At 40.5% G+C, this 20,209-nt stretch overlaps 1 protein-coding gene across 12 annotated transcripts in view; it reads left to right on the top strand.

Moving 5' to 3' along the window:
* Window positions 1-20,209, top strand: part of MNAT1 (MNAT1 component of CDK activating kinase) — a 126,443-nt gene that overhangs the window by 34,852 nt on the left and 71,382 nt on the right. For all 12 annotated transcript variants that reach the window (XR_015702383.1, XR_015702385.1, XR_015702384.1 and 9 more), the window contains exons 2-5: window positions 2,405-2,557; window positions 4,261-4,334; window positions 13,105-13,208; window positions 17,458-17,598. Coding sequence is in view for 9 of the 12 variants with exons in the window: in XM_087747974.1 (XP_087604100.1) it covers window positions 2,405-2,557; window positions 4,261-4,334; window positions 13,105-13,208; window positions 17,458-17,598 (472 nt within the window). In the remaining 3 variants the exon portion in view is untranslated. The remainder of the gene's footprint in view (window positions 1-2,404; window positions 2,558-4,260; window positions 4,335-13,104; window positions 13,209-17,457; window positions 17,599-20,209) is intronic.

The raw sequence follows: 20,209 nt of genomic DNA, 5'->3' as shown, positions 1-20,209 counted from the left end.
TGCCTTCCTGGTGTTTGCATGCGCTCTGACTTTAGCGGTCTGCAGCGAAACCAAAAGGAGCTCATTTGAGAGGGATTTGGGAGATGGCTTTTTTCCTTCTTCAAGAATGAGATGGAAATGTGTGACCAAATGTGTTTGCCATCGCTGGGAAAGCGGCTGCGGTTTGGGGGGGTGCTAGAATGACAGACCTGCTAGGAAGTAAGCTTGGGATCGAACTGTGTATATTAAATCTATCTGGAGATGGAGAGGAGGCAGGATTTGGATAGAGTCCAGGCCTGCCCTTGACTTGTCCTGTATAACCCCTTTTGAATTCAGAAGGAATTATCTGTGAATAAATACAAGGGTGGATGTGCATGAGTGAGTGAGAAAACTTCATCACCCGATGTGGGATTCCCATAGTGGGGTGTTGACTCATCTTTTTTTTGTATGGAAAGCTATTTTCCAGCCTTAGGAACACTGGTTCCAGTTTGGGAAGGCATTGGAGCACTTATATGAAGTGCTTTTCCAAGGAGGGATTTTTTCCATAGTCAAGTCCTGTGTAAACTTGAAATGCCTTTGATTTAGGGAAGGGGGGGGAAGTGTAGTAGTTTCAGGTGCTACTGTCTGTGCATAATATCTTGCACATGGAGACCCTGTTCTGTCGGTCCTTAGGCAATACCAAGATAAAAAACCAATACAAACACCTGCACTTGGCTCCACCTGTCAAGTTCTCTAGCTTTACACTCCCTTTTCTATCACTTAAAAATAGGAAAGAGGAGGCAGGTTTTTTTTGCTGTGCTTCGGTTGCTGTGTTGAGAGAGATGTACAAACAGCACGAGCTGCCAAAGCGAAGGAGACGGTGAAACTGTCCTTACGTACTGGGCTGATGCATGCACAGGCAGGTTGGGGGAGGAAGGAGAAAACCCTTTCCCTGCCTTGCCTTCGCTCGTGCCTTTAGTGTTCCTTCTGCCATAGCAGGGACCTGAAGTCTTGTCATAAAGAAGCGTACTTCTTGAGTTGATGTCCCAGTAACTTCTGAATTTCAGGCCTAGTGTGCTAAAAGGTTTGATCTTTTCCCTTCCCAGATAAATTGTGTTTAAATGCGCTTCGTTTTCTAACTAGAGGGCATCCGGAGCAGGAAAACGTCCAAGTAAATTCAAGGTTTGCTTTTTAACGTTGGCAGCTGCTGTGCAAGATGCATTTTGAAACTGTAGTTCTACTTGTGTTAACAAAAAAAAATTGCTTCAATTTTTTTTTTTTAATTGTAAGATACAATTGCATTTGTTTTGCACTTTCTAATCTTGAAAACAGAAGCTGGGTAAAACTGGTTGGCTCTAGCCAGCTCTGCCTCTGTAAGTACTGGAACCAGTTTAGTTGGGGGTAGGTCAGCAGAGTGAAAGTTTTGTTTAAGATTCTTTGCAACCAAGTCAGTATTGTTTCTCTTCACTTGTTTAGCTTTTGTGCTGAGTTCGTGAAGGTACAATACAGCTTAGGCCTTAATGTACAACTGGTTTGGCTTCGATATAGCAAATCTATAAATAGGCATCCCCTTGCCTCCCCAGCAGTAGGAAATGACTGCAGCAGGTGTTGTCCTCGGCTAGAAATTTGCACATTATTAGTAGCCAAAACTAGTTATTTTTTAAAAAATTGGCTTACTTGTTGTGTGTTCTTCCTTTATGAAATGCCAGCTGACTGGTCAGCAAGTGTCTTGTTAAAAATCTGAAATCTTCATTAAGACAAAAGAAATAAAACCAGAAAGGTATTTCTGGTTTATTTCTGTGCAGCCTCTGTGTAAAGTAAATTTTATGTCCAATTTTAAAAGTATTAACAGAAGGCACAGGAGAGCTGCATAATGCTGGTTGCTGGTTGAAGTGATATTTCGATTCTTATAGCTGTGTTGGGCTGGAGTTTAGCTCAGGTTTCATAGCGGTTCCTCCGTGGTAGTACTGGAGGATGCTTGGAAGGCTGCGGGCAAGATCCTGCTTGTGCTGAATAGTACCTTGCACCGTGAATGGCATCAAGAAAATATACGGGGTTTTCTGTGCAGCAGGGTAGTGCTCAGAGTAAATAAGGATATTGCAGTCTGGTCCACACAAAATGAGTTTGATGGTGTCAGTAAACGAGCTTCCCCTTGACACAAAACCCATCATTGCATTTAGATGAACTTTCAGTCTCAGCAAAGAGGCTGAGTTGTTTGGGCAGGGAGAATAAATGCATTTGTGCTGCTCAGATTGTGTCCTTTAGGCCATGGTGGAGAGCCCTTGCCTCCTTGCCACTGTTGGGTGCTGAAGAAATAGTGAAATCAAGGGGAGATGCGCTGTGTATTTGGGGGGGGGGGGGGCAAAAACAAAAGAGGGGGACAGTCCTGTGTTTCAGTTACTGTTTAATGTCTATCTGCCTTTATACCCCTTCCTCCCTCCTGCAGATGCGAGAGCTGTGTGGAACTGCTGTTTGTGAGAGGGGCTGGGAATTGCCAGGAGTGCGATACCCCCCTGCGGAAGAGTAACTTCAGGGTACAGCTCTTTGAGGATCCCGCTGTCGACAAGGAAGTGGAAATTCGGAAGAAAGTGCTGAAAATGTGAGTGTCACCAGTTAAATAACAGAAGATGGATATATTTCATGGATCACCATTTAAAAAAAAATGACTTATTCCTCCATTAGTACAGAGGAGAGAATTTTTTTGTTTTAAAATGACAACCCATAAAACTTGACTCCATTTAATGTGGAGGAATTTCAAAGACACTGATTTTATGCAGCAACCGAGGGCTGAATTCTCAATTTAGCCTTGAGGGATTCCCGCTTAGCATTAGAAAATGTTGGGTGTTTCTATGTGGCCTCCTTTGGCAAAGGCTTGCCTCCTGAATGGAGATGATTAGATGTTGAGGACTACAGCTGCTTTCCCTTTGAGGGGGTGAACATGGGAGTGGGGCAAGAGACAGGACCTTGATTGTTTTGTTCCCAGGGGACCTGCTCTGAGAGTTGGAGGCCAGTTCCCCCCAAAATGAATATGGACAAAAGAGAAGCTATGTTCACATTATTTTCTACTTCACACAGCAATTGTTAGTGGAAATGCTTCCTTACAAGCCTTGTGTTACTAGTCTGTCACGCAGATTTGAGAGCTTTTGGAACTGAGATAAATGAGGTCTAAAATTGCATCTCACTCCTTGTGGCCAAGAAACAATATTTTTTAAAGAAAGTAAGTGAGCCAGTTGATGTTTTGGTAGAAGAGGGTCTGATGGAACGTAACAAAGCTGGAGGGAGTTGTGTGTGCAAAAATGAATGTACAGGTAAATAAGCTTGGCAGCCTTTACCTAAGACTTAGTAGAGTACTAAATGAATCATATGATGTTGCTGAGATGTGGGTGAATTGCGTCGTTGAATACCAAGATGCTGATGTGGAAAGTAGTAATAATTTTGTGTTCGATTATAAAGTCTACTGAAGTTAACAAAAGTCAAACTGGAATGAAGTCAACTTAGTTGACTAAACACAGGACGAAGTACAGTTAGAACAGAGGACATTGTAAAATGCTTGGCCGACTTGGATTTGCCAGATTAGTTTTTGGTAGGCAGAAAAAATGTCCCCAAATTCGAATTTGGCCCAAGTTCTCGGGATTGGATTTTTATACTCCTGGCTGTCATGTGTCTTGGTCCACAGAGTAGGCAGAATCTCAGCTTTATATTTTCTTGAGAAGAAGGCCTGTATGTCTTGACTTTCAGAGGCTTTCCACATTCTAGCCAGTTGTCCCTTCAACTTTTTTACTTTTTCCAGCTATCAAGAGTTGGATAAATGAGTTCTGGAATGGTCTATTGATATGAAATAAGATAATTGTGTAGCAGTTTCATTTTGCTGCTGACGTGCTTTCTGTTGTTGGCACGAAGCCAAACTCCCTTTTCTGATAACTTCTAGAAAAGCTTTTCTTGTGGGCGTTACTGTTGTCTCTGCCTTTAACAGGTTTCTCATGCTGAAGGGCTGGCTTGGAATTAGTATATCCTAGCCTCTGTGCTCCTGTTTACCTGTAACTCTGGAAAAGGAATCGGCAAACAGTAGGCAAAGATAGCACCGATTTATGCTAGGCTGGCTCCTTTCCTTTGAAACAAGCGCTTTTAAAGATCTTTAAAAGTCTCCTTTTAAAGATTCTGTACGTTGATCAGTCGTGGGAGCCACAAAGCACATAGTTGATAAAACTAGGTCAATACTTAATACGCTTGCAGCAAGAGCCTTGTTGAATTGAAATTGCATCTTTGTATGTTATATAAATACTTGTTTCTCTTCTCTCAAAGATACAATAAAAGAGAGGATGACTTTCCCAGTCTAAGTGAATATAATGATTTCCTGGAAGAAATAGAAGAAATTGGTAAGTCTTAATGCTTGCATTTTTCATGTGCTGTGCTCATGAGACCATAGGCTTTTATCTTCTGACTCAGCTGCCTATGAGAATCTCTAAGTTGAGTTTCTGTAATAGGATTTATCATAGTATCAGATGTTTATCTAATTACTTTTTCTGTACATTTTTAATCATATTTGCTGAACTGTATTACATTGTTAAGTAAAACATTTTATCTGCCAGAGAAAAAACATGATTCAAAGAGGAAGTAGTGCTTTACTGCTGGAAAAGAGAGGCTTGCAGGGGATTGTTGGTGCTGCACTGGGAAAGATTAAACAAAGAGAGGAGAAATTGAAATTTTCATTATATGCCTCCATTAGCTTTATCTACCATGACAGAAGCCATATGGTGTCTTTCATCATTTTTGCTTCTGCAAGTACAGTAGTTGAAGCTGCTTTGAAGCTGATGACCTTACATACCACTGTAGTAGCATTTTATGTTGTTTTGCAGATGGAGAAGGTTTAGGAAGAGACATTGATTTCTTTCTCTTTGGATTAGTTGAAGCGGAACTTTGCCCTTTGGGAAGGCACTATGTTATCAACTGAGTTTACTTTCTTCTCAGTTAGGGTGACTTGCGATTTACGGCGGAGTGATGGATTTTGCTTAGAAAAACAAGGATGTGTTCAAAGGAGTGACTCCTAAATGGTTTGTTTCTTGGGTTTTATGAGCTTCCGAGGCTTTTCTTTTTTGTTCCGGAGGAAGTAGAGGTGGCTTAGAACATGCAGGAGGGGCAGTCAATGTGATTTGAAGGAAAACATGGAGACGCTGCTCCCCTTTGGTTTCTCAAAGGAGCTCCTCTTTTGAGCTACAAAGCACTGTGGTGTTTTGTAGAAATTTATCCAGTACACTTACTGCTGTGAGTAATGTATCATGTTTTTGTTGGCATTAGGAAGCTGAGGCTGGAGAGCTAAATTGTGTGGCTGGGAAACACCAGGCACACTCATAAGGGTCCAAATATCTGGAGGAGACGATGTGGGTGTAGTTCTGTTTGTATATTTTTTGGATGGTGCGGGGGAAGGAGGGAATGAGTAGAAAGAATGGTTGCATCTTAGCCAGAGGATCCTGGAAGAATCTAGGTGCTCATGGAAAGGAAACTGCTTTTTATTTATGTAGCATTAAATACAGGTTTCCTACTTACTGCTGTTACGGGGTTTTTTGCGATCTGCAACAAGGGAGCTGAAGTTGCCTGAATCTCATCAATTTCTGCAGAATGTTGTGATTCTCCAGCTCTTGGGATTAGGTTGTTAAATTTCAGATGGTTCCAGAGCCTGCACTGGTAACTTGGTTTAGAAGCAGCAGAGTTCATGGCTGGTCGTCATAACATTGTGAAGAAGAGTGAATTTGTAATTGTGCTGGTCCTGCAAACATATGATGTCGAAGCTCAATAGATAGTTGTTAGGAATTGGAGTTAGTTGCCCAAAAGGGACACCTAAAATACTAAAAGGAATAGAAAGTACGACTACCTCCTAATTTCTTCATGTAGCAGCCAGGGTGGTAAGAGGAAAGGAGGAGTGCAGTCAGAAGGCTTTTAATTTTTACCATCAAAGGGGTCATTTATGATCTACTAACTTTAGGCAGATCCAGAAGCTGGAGGGCTGGTTAGATTCAAGAACAACACCTTGGGTAAGAATTCAAGCCCTGTTCTCCTTTCCCTGGTGACAAAGCTCCTTGCACACATCTTGCTTTCAAACTTAGTAGATAGTTCCCATCTCCCCAAGCCCTTCCCTGCCTGCACTCCTGGGCAGAGGTCTCCGCCTGACCGTTGGCCGGTACGTAGCGGTAGTGTGACTTCTTCCAGTGTTTTTGCTGTGCATGTTGTGTGTGGCATGGCTGAACAACGTGTTAAAGGAGTCTTCAACTCTGGTTACTTCACATTTTACTGCTGAGAGTAGTTATTTCTTTTGTGTATGTGTATTCCCTGTTCGCTTGTGCATGTGGAAAAACTAGGCTGCAAGAAGGGAAAGAAAGGGTGTAGTCATGCAGAGCAAAGTTTTGCCTTGTGGGGCCGATGTACAGCAGCCTGGCAGTAGCTGGTGGTAGTTGTTCAAGCTGCCAGGCTAGGAAGCCCAGGGGGCCAGAGAACTGGATTTCCCCTTTCTCCATCCACCCCAAATTTTCAGTTTTTCTGTGGGAGGGTCAAAGTGCGGCTTTACCCTGTTTTCTTTTTGCTGGTAAGTTTTGTTTTCTAAGTTGTGGAGGATTAAATGAAGTAGTTGCTTGGCAGACACAAAATGTAAACACCCTGTAGAAGTATACCTCATGTGATCCTGGCACAATTCTGACAGTTTTTTCCAAATGTTTCAGGTAGGTCAGCTCCAACATTTGCAGCAATTGCACTGCCTTACTCCGTTGATGTGATATATGACCTCACTTGAAACACATTTTCCCCCTTCATATCAGGATTGTTATACCTACAGACTTTTTCTATTTAAAGAAAAGAGTTGGGTGGTACAGCAAAAGTGTGAGAGGGGAAAGTCAAACAAACATAAGGGTAATCACCTCTTAAGATTTCTTTTATAAAAAACACATTTTTGAAGTGGTTTAGAACGTAGCCACTAAATAATGCTTTGGGCTAAAATGCGTTATACAAGGTTTTAAATAGAAACCACATTTTAAAGCAGGTTTTCCCGAGAAGAAAAATCAGTTGGACAATTTGAGAACATTGTAAACACAGTTTGTCATTAACACTAGGAAGAAAAATAAAGTGAAAGGGTTAAAACCTGCCTTTGGGAAAAGCACGGACAACATCTATTGGAGTAAGTCAGGTCTACGCTCCTGTGACGAGAGGGGCAAGGTTAAAGCTTACAGTGTTGCTACAGGTTACAATCTCTGGACGTCATGCAAATTTTGTTCACTCTTTCTACAAGGTTTTCTTCTTCCCCCAAGATTTTCTTCTTCCCTAGAGTATCTCTGTAGGGAGTGTTTCAAAACCCGGTGTGTAAGCTCTCCAGAGCAGGGCCCGCCTCTTAGCATGTGTATACACACTGCCTGGCACTGTTCTCCTGATACCTGAATGAGGCCTCTAGGCATTACCGCAACATAATTGTTAATAGTAATTATTGCTTTTTAAAAACATTCAGTACATTCGACTTGGAAGAAGACGACTTTATTTGTGCCCTTCGGATTCCTGTATCTCGTTACTCCTCTAAGACTTTATGCAATACCAGCTGCCTGGTGACTTGCCTCGCTCAGAATGTTTATCTCACAAGTCATCTCTGGATAGAAAGGATTTTGGTATCTGTGATCGCTTGTGGGTTGTGTTGTTTATTGTTTTGTGGTTTTTTTCCTCTGTGTGTGTGCGTGAGGATGGTATTGCTGATCCTGACAATGGGAATAACCCAACTGGAAATTGGGCAGCTTTATCAAAGATCCATTTCAGTCATCTCATCTGAACAAATTTTCAGTATCACACTGTTCCACCCAAAATGATCTTTCTTGGACCGATGGGGCTGAGCGATTTCAATCATTTATTACTATGCTAAGATATTTTTCTGGAAAATTATTCTCCCAATAAGAGACAACTGAGGATAAACAGAAATAATTATTAATACCTAACTAGATTTTTTTTCTGGCGTAGCTGTGGGTTTTCTTTTGTTTCTGATAATTATTTTGTTATAATCACAGAAATGTTGCTTGGAAGGGACCTGTTAAGATCTATTCCATCTTTTCTCCCCCTCGCCCTGCTCCTACCCCTCTTAAAAGTACAGGGGCAGAGGCTGGCGCGGGCATTGAAAGTACCAACAGAAGGTGCCACAGTAGCTTTGGACTCCCTGGCCGGGCTGAGGATGCGGTTGTCTCTCCCTTCATAGCGCTCTGCCCGAAGCAGTCGCTCTTCTGCCATTCCTGGTCTCTAGCTGGTGATTTATGAAGATGATGATGATCAAGGAGTTGTTTGTAGCAGGGTGGGAGGGATATTGTTTATAGCAAACTAATACTTACTAAGTTAAAAATTTTCAGCGGGCTCATACCAGCAATGCAGATCAAACATTGTCATCAGAGTAATCATCTGCTGTCTTGCCAGAGAGGGAATGTTCCTAATAGTTGAATAGCAAATATTTTTACGTGGTAACACTACTGTCTTTTAAGGAACTAGGAGGAGAGGTCTCAAAATTTGCAGTATCTCAGACTAAACCAGGGAGATTTTGATGGACTTCAAGTCCTGCAGTGGAGTGACATTCATTCATAGTGCTGTGTCTCTGGACAAGTTGTTGTGCCATATAATGAAAATTTTTGTCTCATTTTCTTTTTTCTTTTATAACTAGGAAAATATTTTTCCATTTGTTGTACAATTGCGTAATGAATGTTGTTGTTTTGAAAAGCAGTGAAAGTCTCCCTGTAGAGGCTGAATTTCAGAAGTAGGGAGTTTTACCTAAATAGAATGAAATGTTTCAGAAAAACACAATAGTCTTCCTGTTATACTTCAACAGATGTCTCAAGGCGAGTCATTTTATAAACCCACCAATGTGAGATGGATAAGTAGATAAAGAATTGTTGCATACAAAACAGCTTCTGTTTCTTTTCCCTGAAGGGTTTCAGGCCTCTTATATCGGCTTATGCTATATTTCAACATGGACAAAAATAAGTCTGGCTTGTCTTTTGAAACCTTTTCAAACTAGCCATCTGCCAGTCATATTCGGATCTATACCAATATTTTTTCAGGGTAGGTGTAGCATATGAGTTAGGTTTTCTTAACTCTTTCTGGTTCTTCTACTTTTATAATTTGTTTTGTTGTATTTTTTTAAGAAGGGAACATTTGGAAGAATTATATTTAAAATAAATTTCTGGCAAAACTCAAAGCAGACCAAATTTAAAAAAATACTACATAGTCCTAGCTATGTAAAAGGTAAGATGCTGAGTATTAGTGACTGTGTTCTTTGATTTGACACTTGTTGGTTTTTTTAGATGCCAAGTAACTTGTGGAGGGGACACGGGAGAAGAGAAAGAAATACTCTTCATTTTTTTTTTTTTTTGTGGCCTAGTGCCCCTTAGAACTGACAAGTCCATTTTGTAATTGGGAGGATACAATGGCAAGAATTTGTATTCTCTGAATATTGATGAAAAGACATTTGAAGCTCATGAAAAATATATTAGAAAATATGTTGGAAGATGTTTTGGCTGGGTGGTTGGCCACTGATAACCATGCAGTGTCAAAGACCATAGTTTGTTTTGCTGCTAGGGTGTTTACTGTAGGAGGCAAGATATTCTTTTAATTTATTAAAGGTCAACTGTTGACACTGATGTTGATATAGAGACATCCAGGTCTTAACACTGTGGCAACAAAATGTAGCTCTTCAGTATTTTAGGTCTTGAAATGTCTGCTCAACTTAGTGTTGAGGAGCAGATGCTTAGGACCAAGAGAATGTTCCTCTTCAATGACTATGAATCAATATTCAGTGGGAGAAATCTGCTCTGGCCTTTGAGGGTGCTGGAAGTATGAATCTTTTGATTGCTGGTGTCCTACCGTATCCTCAAGTGACAGAGTAGAGCAAGACTGACAGCAGAATCGGCATGGTATGAGCAGATCTGACCGTTGAAAAGGTTTTACCTGTGGTTTGGTTCCAGCCACAGCAGGAAAACAGAAGGGGAAATAAACCATCTTTCACCTGCGAGCAGAGCAGTGGGCATTCAAGGTGGCTATGCAGGTGGATATTGAAGATTTCTTAAACATTGATGCAGAAACAGATCTCTCGCATGGAAATGTTACTTCGTATCAAGTAGCAAAATAAACCAGCTTTTGTAAGTAGTTCTAAATAAAGTCAGGCATCTGCATATGTCTAAAATTTGCCTGCTTTCCCCAGTATGAGTTTTAAATCTTACAGGTTTTGTTTTACAAACCTAGGCTGTGACTAGTTGAACCTATTAAAGGTAATTGAGAAAGGAGGAAAAAAAAAAAACCCCAACCCTGAACCTTTCAAGCAGCAATAGTTGCAAAACCTAGATCATCAGCTTATTGCTGCATTATTTTTAGAGAAACACCCAAGATGTTCAGGAGCCTAAAGGCATTTGGCGTCTCATCTTGCTCCTCCTCTTGCACCTGAAGGTGGCATCTGGGCATCCTGCTAGCACAGCATGTCTCATATGCTATTTCTTTCTTGTGTCGTCATTGAAGAGTTTAGAGAGCTGGTGTGTGGATTTAAGTTGTAGGAAGTGCTGACATTCCCATGCAGCTGCTGTCATTGCAGGGCCTTGGTCTGATTGTATGCCAGCATTTTCACATGACAATTCTTCTCTGCCGTAATACTCAAATATTAAGCTGCTTGTCAGCAGGGAACTGTAGGCTGGAAATTTGGAGGTCAAATCGCCATTAAAATACTAAAAACTTAGACTAATGTGTTTTACTGAGGAAATGTTGCTACAACCAGAAAGTATAAGTTTGTTGCAGTATGAAATTGGAAAATATTGTTTTGCCTTTTGGAGAGAAAAAAATAAATACATTTGAAATGGGTAATTTGCTTCCAAAAACCAAGGAGCTGAACTTTGAATGCCTTGTTTGGGTTATAGCAGTGCCTAGAGGTACCACCTGAGATGAGATCAAGACTAGAGATAGGTGCCACATATAGCTATAGTACGGAGATACAGCAGATGATGTATAGGAGAAAGGAAGCTTTGTTCCTCTACTCCTGGTTCTTACTGGTGGGAGACCTCCAGTACAGAGGCCTAGTGATCTGCCCAGGAGCAGTAGCAAAGTTGGAAATTGAACTCAGGCGTTGATTCCCAATCAAACCACAAAACCAACCTCCATCTCTAATCTTCCTTCTGAAGTGAGGATGCTGGGGTGGGCGTGGAAGAGTTCAGATGACTTAAGAGCCAGGCTGAATCAGAATGTCAGTCCTCTTGATATTGCATATTATTTGGAAAAGAGGAGCAGAAAATAAATGAGCATTTTGTTTGTTTGCTTAAGGTTAGGAATTTCTTCAGCTGTATCTTGCCTAGCCCTTTTTATTGCAGTTCAAGGAAGGACTGAATACTTTTGATAAGAGTAAGATGATGTGGTGGTTCAGTACTCCTGGAAAGAGAGTATTCCTATTCTCATCTCTACACTTTTATTACTTCCTTGTACCATCTCTGGCATGTGTCTGGCCCCTTTTTTGAGCCCGTTCAAGTTACTGGAGGGTTTCTGTTGACACTGCAAAGCATCCAGGGAGCCCTGAAGTCAGAGCACAGTGCCTGTGCCTGGGAAGAGGGATGTGAGAGCAGGACTGACCCTTTTGGGCAGTAGTGGGCTGCTCTACAGCTGGGTTTGTAGAGCTGAGCTGTATCCCACAACTCTAGCATTTTGGACCTTCCCTGTTTTCTCCCCCCACCCACATTTGCTCCCAGCTTGGATTTCTTGCTGTTTCCTTTGCTGCTCTCAGCTGGTTTGCCAGTCTAGGCTGTTCATGGTTTGGTTTACCTAAAACCCTCCTTAAAGCTCATTTTTTGCCTTGTTACCTGTGGCGAGGATGAAAGAAGGGATATAATCTTTACCAAACTGAGATGTGTGCCATCCTGATGAGTGACAACAGACTTCATGCTTCTTCCTTCTCTTTCTCTCTAGCATCATCACTTAGACAAATGACTTGGCAGCAGTGCATGTGCCCAGGATTCACTTGGCCCTAGTCGCTTCAGAACTTAGGAAGAGAGAACTGAACCAAAACCTTCCAAGTCCCGTGCTGGCATTTCCACTAGAACCTCCTTCCCCTCCTCAGGGTCTGACTTAGTGCAATCGCTATGCTGCTGTTTTCTTGCGAAGGATTTATCAATGGCAGTGCAAATTTCTCTGCTGCTCTTGTGAATTTACTGTAGCCATGTGACAAAGGTCTTCGAGGCTTTGAGCACTGTATGTTGGCAATCTTCAATAGCTTTAAGGCCATGGGCATGAGCCCAGCATCCACTCTGGATGGTGATCACCAAGCGACTTCCCACTGATAATGGCTTTCAGTTGGAATTCCCTTGACCCACAATTGAACCAGTGACCTAGAGGTGAAAGGCTCAGGCATTGTATCAAATTACTAATCATCCAAAGGGTCTACATCTTTCAAGCTGTTGATTATAGAAACTGTTCAATTTCTTGAGGTATCTTCCATGCCATGTGTAAATAATTGGGAATGTTGTGCTAAACTATGGAGCTTGCTGGCCGATGCTGCTTGCTCACAATTACGTGAGATATAGTCTGTCACCATCGAGAGACATCAAAAGAATGTCACGTAACCTATTAATCTGGATGCATTTGCAGATTCCTCATAATAAAGGTAATTGTACATTGGTGCCTTTTAAGTTATCAAATGATGTGAAAATTTTTTGTGTACCTGAGAATTTGAACAGTCTGTGCATTAGATACTCTTATGAAATGGAATGATTTAATTTCTAACGTTATCTTAATATGTATGTGTTTAGTCTAATTTTATAGGAATCACTGTGTTCTTAGCTGTAACTGCTACTTGAAAAGTCAATGTTTTATGAATAATATTATGATTATTCATATGTATCATTATCAATATCACAAAATAGGATGCAAAAATCAAATATTCATCTCCTACAGATGTGTAAACCTAAAGGAACTCTGCTGGCTTCTGCTGAAGTTTGCAGTGATTTAGCAGATTGTGTCTTGCTTGACAGGGCATATTTAAATAAATTCTCTTATTGCGATGTTTGTGTCTGGTGCTAAAAGGGGTAGAGAACATAAGAGTAGTATTTCTTTGTCATAGTCATGCGTGCCAACCTAATACTTTTACTTTCTGTCTTTCTAATATTCATGCAGTATTTAACTTGACCAACAATGTGGATTTGGAGAACACCAAAAGGAAAATGGAGCTGTATCAGAAGGATAACAAAGAAGTCATTCAGAAAAATAAGATAAAACTGGTTAGTTAACTTCTACTCTCCCCTGCAATTTTTATTCATTAGTTAAAGAATTAAAGGATTTTCAAAGTGGAGTGCTTTCTGTAATATCTTAAAACCAAGTCAAAGCTGAAGGCACTATGCAGATTTCACTTTGTATTCAAGAACCATAATATGCTTACGTTCTGCAATACTGATATTTAGTGCTGCTTAAAGAGATTAAATTGGTAGTTGAAATGTAGTTATGCTTTATTTTGGGAAGGGCTTAAAAAGAGGGACAGGCAGTGAAGTCTGCATATAATACATCACCACCGCATGCGTGCTGGCAGTGTCATTGGACAATATCCAAGAGAGACCAAGTCCATTCCTATACCAGGACAATCATTCCTTTCTCATCCAAAGGAAAAAAGGAATCCAGACACAGACATTATGAAGCTCCCAGGAGAGAGATGTAAAATTGAGGGAAAGCATAGGTCTGGTTTATGCAAGATTTAAAATGAAAGATGTTGAAACAAACATTAAAACTTTTGTTCAAAAGCTGATAACAATAACATCAGGAGTATTGTATACATAATCTGTATGCAAAATGCATGGTTCTTCGAAGGTTTATTAATTTAAAATACAGCTCAGATAGAATTTTGTTCTTTAAAAATAAACTTGTAAGCATTTCTTTCTGTAAGAAAAGTTTAATCTGTTAAATATTTTTTCAGTATAAAAATACACATTGTTATCGGTTCTTGAAGGAAAATGTCTGCCCAGAGCGTGACATGACAAGGTTTTGTGTTTGTATTCCAGTTGCACTAAGGACTTGCTTTCAAATCAGTAGGGGTGAAATCCTCACTCCCCTGAAGTCTGTGGCAAAACTCCCAGTGATTTCTTTAGCTCTAGGATTTCACAGGAGGAGACTGGAATCTGAAAAATGTTTGTTTGAACCTCTTCCTTTTAAAGGCAAGGAAATTTCCCTAGGGGTCCATCTCTGATCTGTTATCCTGTCTCTGACACTGTGCAATATCCTATGCTGCAGAGCTTGAAGAGACCTGCCAAATCTTTGGCTACATGTCTTATTTTACAATGTAGGTGCAACCTCTAGGGTCACCATGAGAACAGCGTGCTTTGCCTGCAGCCCACCGTCCGTTCATGTACGTGACTCTCAGGCAGCCTGCGCACAAGCTGCGTGATCACATCAAGCAGCACAGAAATACTCGGTACCCACCCAAGCCCCCTGGGCCTTCTGTTTTCTGTACTGTATGGTCTTGCTGTGCTAGAGGCTCTCTGGTGGACGCTGGACAAGGTTGTGTGAATCCAAACTTACTGGAGATCTGGAGACATTTTTTTTATTTCTGTTTCAACATTTGAAGCATTCAACATTTCTTTTTCAACAATTGAAACATAATAATAGACTTGACGCAGTTGCCATTACAAAAACTGCGTGATCTTGCCCATAAATTTACCACTCTCCCAAAAGCTGAAAGGGTGCTTTCTCTCTCTAGCTCTTTTTGGCAGGTTTTGGAATGTCTTTATTCCTTAAATGGTAAAAGGTGTCCTAATTTCTCACCTAGGCTTCTTATGGCCAGTCATTGTCCCTTCGTTCTTGAACCGACATAAATTTTTCTGTCCACTTCAACAGTTTGCTCCTGAGGAATAGAGATATTCTCTTTCCCTCTTGGTGTTCTTGTTACCCTTTGCCTGTTTCAGTTTCAATTTGTGTTTGGCAAGCAGAAGGGACCAGAATTGAATGCAGTATTGTAGCAGAGATCTTAACAGCCTCTTATAAAAGATGGCTGGTTTTCCACGTTGAGATGCCTGATCCTAAGACTGTTCTTCTCTTGTAGCACTGTCATTTGGGAAGTTCAAAATCGGTAGTGATCAAGTAGTGCATCATGTTTTGTCCTCTTTGGTTTCTAACTGATGAATTAATGTCTCCAAATACATGGTCTTGTAAGTTATTTTCTTCTCACCTCTGTCCTCATGAGTCTGTCATTCTTTCTTACAAATCAAAATATTAAGTTATTGAACCTGTCACCTCAGGGTTTGAGTAACTGCCTGTTGTTCTGTCAAGGCAAGCCATATTTTTCATCTTTGTAGCCAGTTCCTCGTGATCCTGCTACTCGTGTACTAACCCATCTATTATATCTCTGGATTTGATGCAGGATGCACAGAAAAAAACTAAGTACACAGGTTTGGATAAAAAAGCGAACAACTCTTGGAGAAGGAGTTCTTGTCACAACAAATTTATTTTTATTATGGTTAGTTCAGTCAGCATATAACCTTGCATTCTGAGCGGACTACAGTTTTCCCAAATGTGCCTTTTTTCCTTAAATGTCTGCTATTCTTCAGTCATAAGGTGCCTTGTTACTTCCCGCTTTGTTACTAGATGTTTAATTTCACTCGCTGCTTTGTTCAGTCTTGAAATAGTTTTGTCTGAACTCTGTGATGTGACTGTGTTTAAGTTTTGTTTAAGTTTTCTTGATTGTCCTTTCTTGAATGTGGTGAAATATTATTACACTTTCTGTTTACTTCTTCCACTTGTCTGCTTGAGTTTACTCCAGGCTTCACCATGATCATTTTTATTTCTTTAGATGTTGGGGCTGTGTCTAGGTTATCTTTAAGCTTGACACAGCCCTCACTGCCTACTGAGCTCCTTTGTCTTCTGTTTTACTGTTTTGTTTGGTCTTCTTTTCAGAAAGAATTTCATCTGACTTGTGATAATTCTTCCTTTTTCCTGTAGTCTGATCTGGTTTAGGTTTGTACATCAGGTTACTTATTTCTGACTGTAATTTTTCTGGCCTGGTTCTTCAGACTAGGTCTGTCAGCACTTCCCTACAAGTTTTCTGCTGTTTCAGTGCAAATTCCAGGCAGTCTTTGTAGATAAACGTGGAAGAGGCTTGGAATGTCTTAAAGACCCTGAGCTCTTCAGTTCTGTTGACTGAACTAACTAGATCCCTTAATTCTCAGAAATTACCTCAATTAGCAACTTGGGGATTTTTTTTGTTTGTTTGTTTCCTTTCATTAAATGCAAAGAGAATCCAGTTTCAGGTGGTCGCTGGTCGGTGACCAGCTCTTTACCAGTGTCGCTGCTAGTGACAAAATGAAAGCAACTTCTGTTGGCTTGGTGGCAGGTGATGAGACCTGTCAGCTCTTGTGTCCAGGAATCAGGGCTTCCCTGGGACCCATTGGCTTGATCTGCGTGGTAAAGGGATGTTTTTCAGCCTGTTCTGGCATATGTCAGATCACTATACGATAGAACTTTAGGTCTTTTTGTTACAAACCCAGATTTTTACTAAGTTCTTGGCTGCAATAATGTTTTGCTGAAACTGCTTCTGTGGATTGATCATCCATTTAAGTTTTATAAAATTCTAATTATCTCTGCGTTTTTACTGAATCTCCCTTTGCTTTAGTATTTTTGGTGGGGAAGATCTGGAAAATATTTTCTGTATGTTATCGTCCTATACCTTCTTACCACCAAACTAACATTCTTTTGATTCCCTCTCCTGTATAAAGTTGCTTAGCTGCAATCCTTTTCCCCACCCCTGTCTTTGAGCCCTCCTCTTTTTTTCTTCCACTACGATTTTCAAACACAGATGACTTAATAGTTTACAGGTTAAAAAAAACACTTCTCAAGAAGTAAATCCTGAAATAAAAACTAGTCACTATGTACTAGTTATTTCTTTCTTTTCTTCTCTTGTGGCATATGACTTCAAGTTACAGGAAAAATTCCTCATTTTCTGGGAATGTGACTTTTTTACAGTTCATGCTTAAATATGTTTTAGCTTATAAGCTTCTCTGTTAATATTCACAGATTTGTAACTTCTTATTTTTCTTCTGCACCACTGTTAAGAGGCACACAGCGTACTTTGCGCGCAAGATGCAGCTCATCATGGGGGCGATCAGAAACAGTGTTGTGGGATGACATTTTTGGTCACCCACTTACATCACTCGAGAAGTAGCATGTGTGGGAGCAGAGAGGGGTGCCTTCATTTTAGAGTGAAGGTGTAAGGAAAACCTGTAGTCATTCTCTAACATTTAAAGAGCCAAGATCCGAATGGTTACTGCAGAGAGCAGCAAGGAAAAAAAAGTGAACTTTACACAGGACAGTAAGAGGAGGTAGAATCATCACCATCACCTCAAAATTCTACATGAAATTCTACCTTAAAAGCTTGGTCTGCCTAGGCAGACCTAGGGTCTGCCCTAGGTCCTTTGGTAGAGCTGTGGGCGAGCTTTGTCCACCCAAGGAGGAAGATTGCTATAAGTCCATTTCTAATTTCCATTTCAGACGCGGGAGCAGGAAGAGCTGGAGGAAGCTTTAGAGGTAGAGCGACAGGAAAATGAACAAAGGCGACTGCTCATACAGAAGGAAGAACAACTACAGCAGATGATAAAAAGGAAGAATAAGCAGGCACTCTTGGATGATCTGGTGAGTAAAAAACCAGAGGCTTTGAATGCTCAGTAGCAGAGCAAACAGCAAGTACGTTGACATTCATCTCTACCATGGTTAACTGTGTAGAATTAACACATCTGCCCCTTTCTGTTTCCCTGTCTTGCATGTTTTGAGTTACTGTTCTCTTGCCTATCATTCATTTCAATGTTACAAACAGTTCTGGTTTTGGTAAGCTAAGGACTGAAGGAAGAGCGCTTCTGGGATTCATAGACTTAATTGGACTCGTCCTAGAATGTCCAGTGCCGGTTAGAAATTAATTCTGCGAAACCATTCTTGACTGTTTCAACACAAAGTTAATCCTGGATAAGGTTCTAGCAAAGAATAATGCAGAAAGTTTTTTGGGTATTTGAAGAAGGCTATTTTCCTGGTTCTACCTGTTTTGATTTTTGTTGTTCATTCCTTTTCCTAGTGAGCTTCCACTGAAAAGCTCTTTTGTTGTGAATTGGCACATGGAAGTATATTTCAGAAACTGCTTTAGTGAGTCCAGCCACTCTACCAGTTTACTTAGTAGTTGACATTTGACTGCATATCTGAAGAAGAGCTAGTATGAAAGTCTGGATTTCTGCTTAATTTATTGACAGTATGAAAGCCACAGGCTTTGGCTGTGATCAAGGATGGCTTGCATTAGCATAGCTGAGATGGTGACTACTCCACCTTGAACCTGAGGTGTGATGGGTGAGGTTGTTGTCTCTGCAGCCATGTAACTGCCTGCTTGCTTTGCCTTCAGCTGATGACAGTTGCATTCGCTTTGGTGCATGGCTGATCATGCAATTTGTGAGGGGGGTTAGAGAGGAGCTACTAAGTTGGTTCAGCCATAATGTGAACTCTTGTTAACAAGCCACTGTTGGCTTGTTAAGCAGTCCTGAATATTGGTTGGTAATCTGGTGTCTTGAAGCAAAATGGTAATCAGGAGCTACTTCATGAGCTCAGCCACCTCTGCAATGAGGAGATGGTGGAGAACAGGGGACAGCAACCTCATGAATTATTTGAGCGTTAGTCGACCCTTTTTGAGTCGGAGCACCTAAATGATAAGTGGTCCCTTTGTATTCAAAAACTACTAAAAGGAAAAGATCTTTTGCCTTGAGTGTGTCATGTTCTTTTACTGCGAACTTTTTGTGTATGAGTTGCTCCTTTTGAAGTGAACGAAGCTTGGATTCGAGGGGTGCGTACACAACTGAAGAAAAATGCAGGCTACTTCTGGAAACTGTGTTAATCTTGTCTTTGGCTGAATTTTCTACTGATTCTGCATCTGAAATGCAATGATGATGTGTGGGCATAGAGAAGCTCAAATGTATTATTTAAGCAAGATTCAAATCTCAATTTTTTTTAATACACATGTGTGTACAGCCACGCATGCACACACACATTCATGTGGTCTAACACCCATGAGAACAGTCCATGTGTAACCTTGAAGGAAATCAGAAAAAAGGAGAAGTATATATGCATGCATACATGTGTGCAGCTATGTCAATGTGGTTTAAAGCTGCCTGGCAGATTTAAATCAGAATTTCTCTCGTATTCCAGTTTATCTCACATTAATACAGCATTAATTCCCTGCTTTGTATTCTCAGTTCTTATTCAAGATACAGATGCTTTTCTGCTTTTCCTGGAAAAGTAGAGTTCCTCTTTGAAGCAGTGCAGAAGGCACTGACATGAAGAGAGAGCATCGATGTGCAATTTAGGAGTTTTGGGGGCTCTCCTGAAGAGCTGCCTTTTCCTAAGCTAGGAGTCCTGGCAACCTGTCATTGGTTTTGCTGGAAGGAGCTGGTGTTTCATTTTTGGTAGACAAAGGCAGGGATGAGCAGAAATGTTCCTTGAAAATCCCTCAAGTCTGTAACTTTGCATCCAGCACTCTCTCTTCACTTTAAAGGTAAAAGTGCTTACAACCCACAGAATTAGGAATAGTTTGAGTGGTGGATCAGTTAATAAAAACTCCACTATGAACTTGAATTTAATGGCTCAGAATAGGGGTTTTGAACTGCTTTCTGACTTATTTCAATCCTGTTCTAAAACACACTCTTAATTTACTAGAGACCAGTGGTGGTGTATTTGTTTTGGGTTTTTTTGGGGGAGTGTTGTTGGTTTTTTTTTTTTTTTTTAACACAGCAGTTGGTTTTACTGGAAACCTACTTCACCAGATGGCTTGAGGAAAGAATGGTTATAAATAATCTTTAAAACATGACCAAAATAGGTAGTTTTAACTGTGATTGCATATGTATTGCTACTAAAACATATCTTAATATTCTAAGAACAACAGAAAGGTGATTTTTAAAGGCCAAGGAAGGAAATCGGGCAATTTTAAGTTGTGTCTGTGTTTATGGAGGGGCACTGTCAACTTAAATTTAAGCCAAAACTTGTTTTGTAATACTAAAGGTTTATAAAACCAGCACTGAAGTGTTTGTATAATGACTTAGAAAGTCTCTGGAAAACCAGCAGTTGTTAAACAAATAAACATTTCCTATGGTCTCTGAAATCCTTCTAATGCTGTGCTGAAAATCTGAAAATGAAGCTGATCATAAGTAAAACTTAACTGAGAAATGCGGCAAAAGCAAGCATAAGCAGTAGCAGTGTAAAGAATTACATTAAA

Source organism: Nipponia nippon, unplaced genomic scaffold (assembly GCF_047370975.1).
Source record: "Nipponia nippon isolate SJK-2023a ecotype South Korea unplaced genomic scaffold, ASM4737097v1 scaffold_11, whole genome shotgun sequence".
NCBI classification, from domain to species: Eukaryota; Metazoa; Chordata; class Aves; order Pelecaniformes; family Threskiornithidae; genus Nipponia; species Nipponia nippon.
Note: the sequence above shows the minus strand (reverse complement) of the source record. Positions and strands in the feature narration are given on the sequence as shown.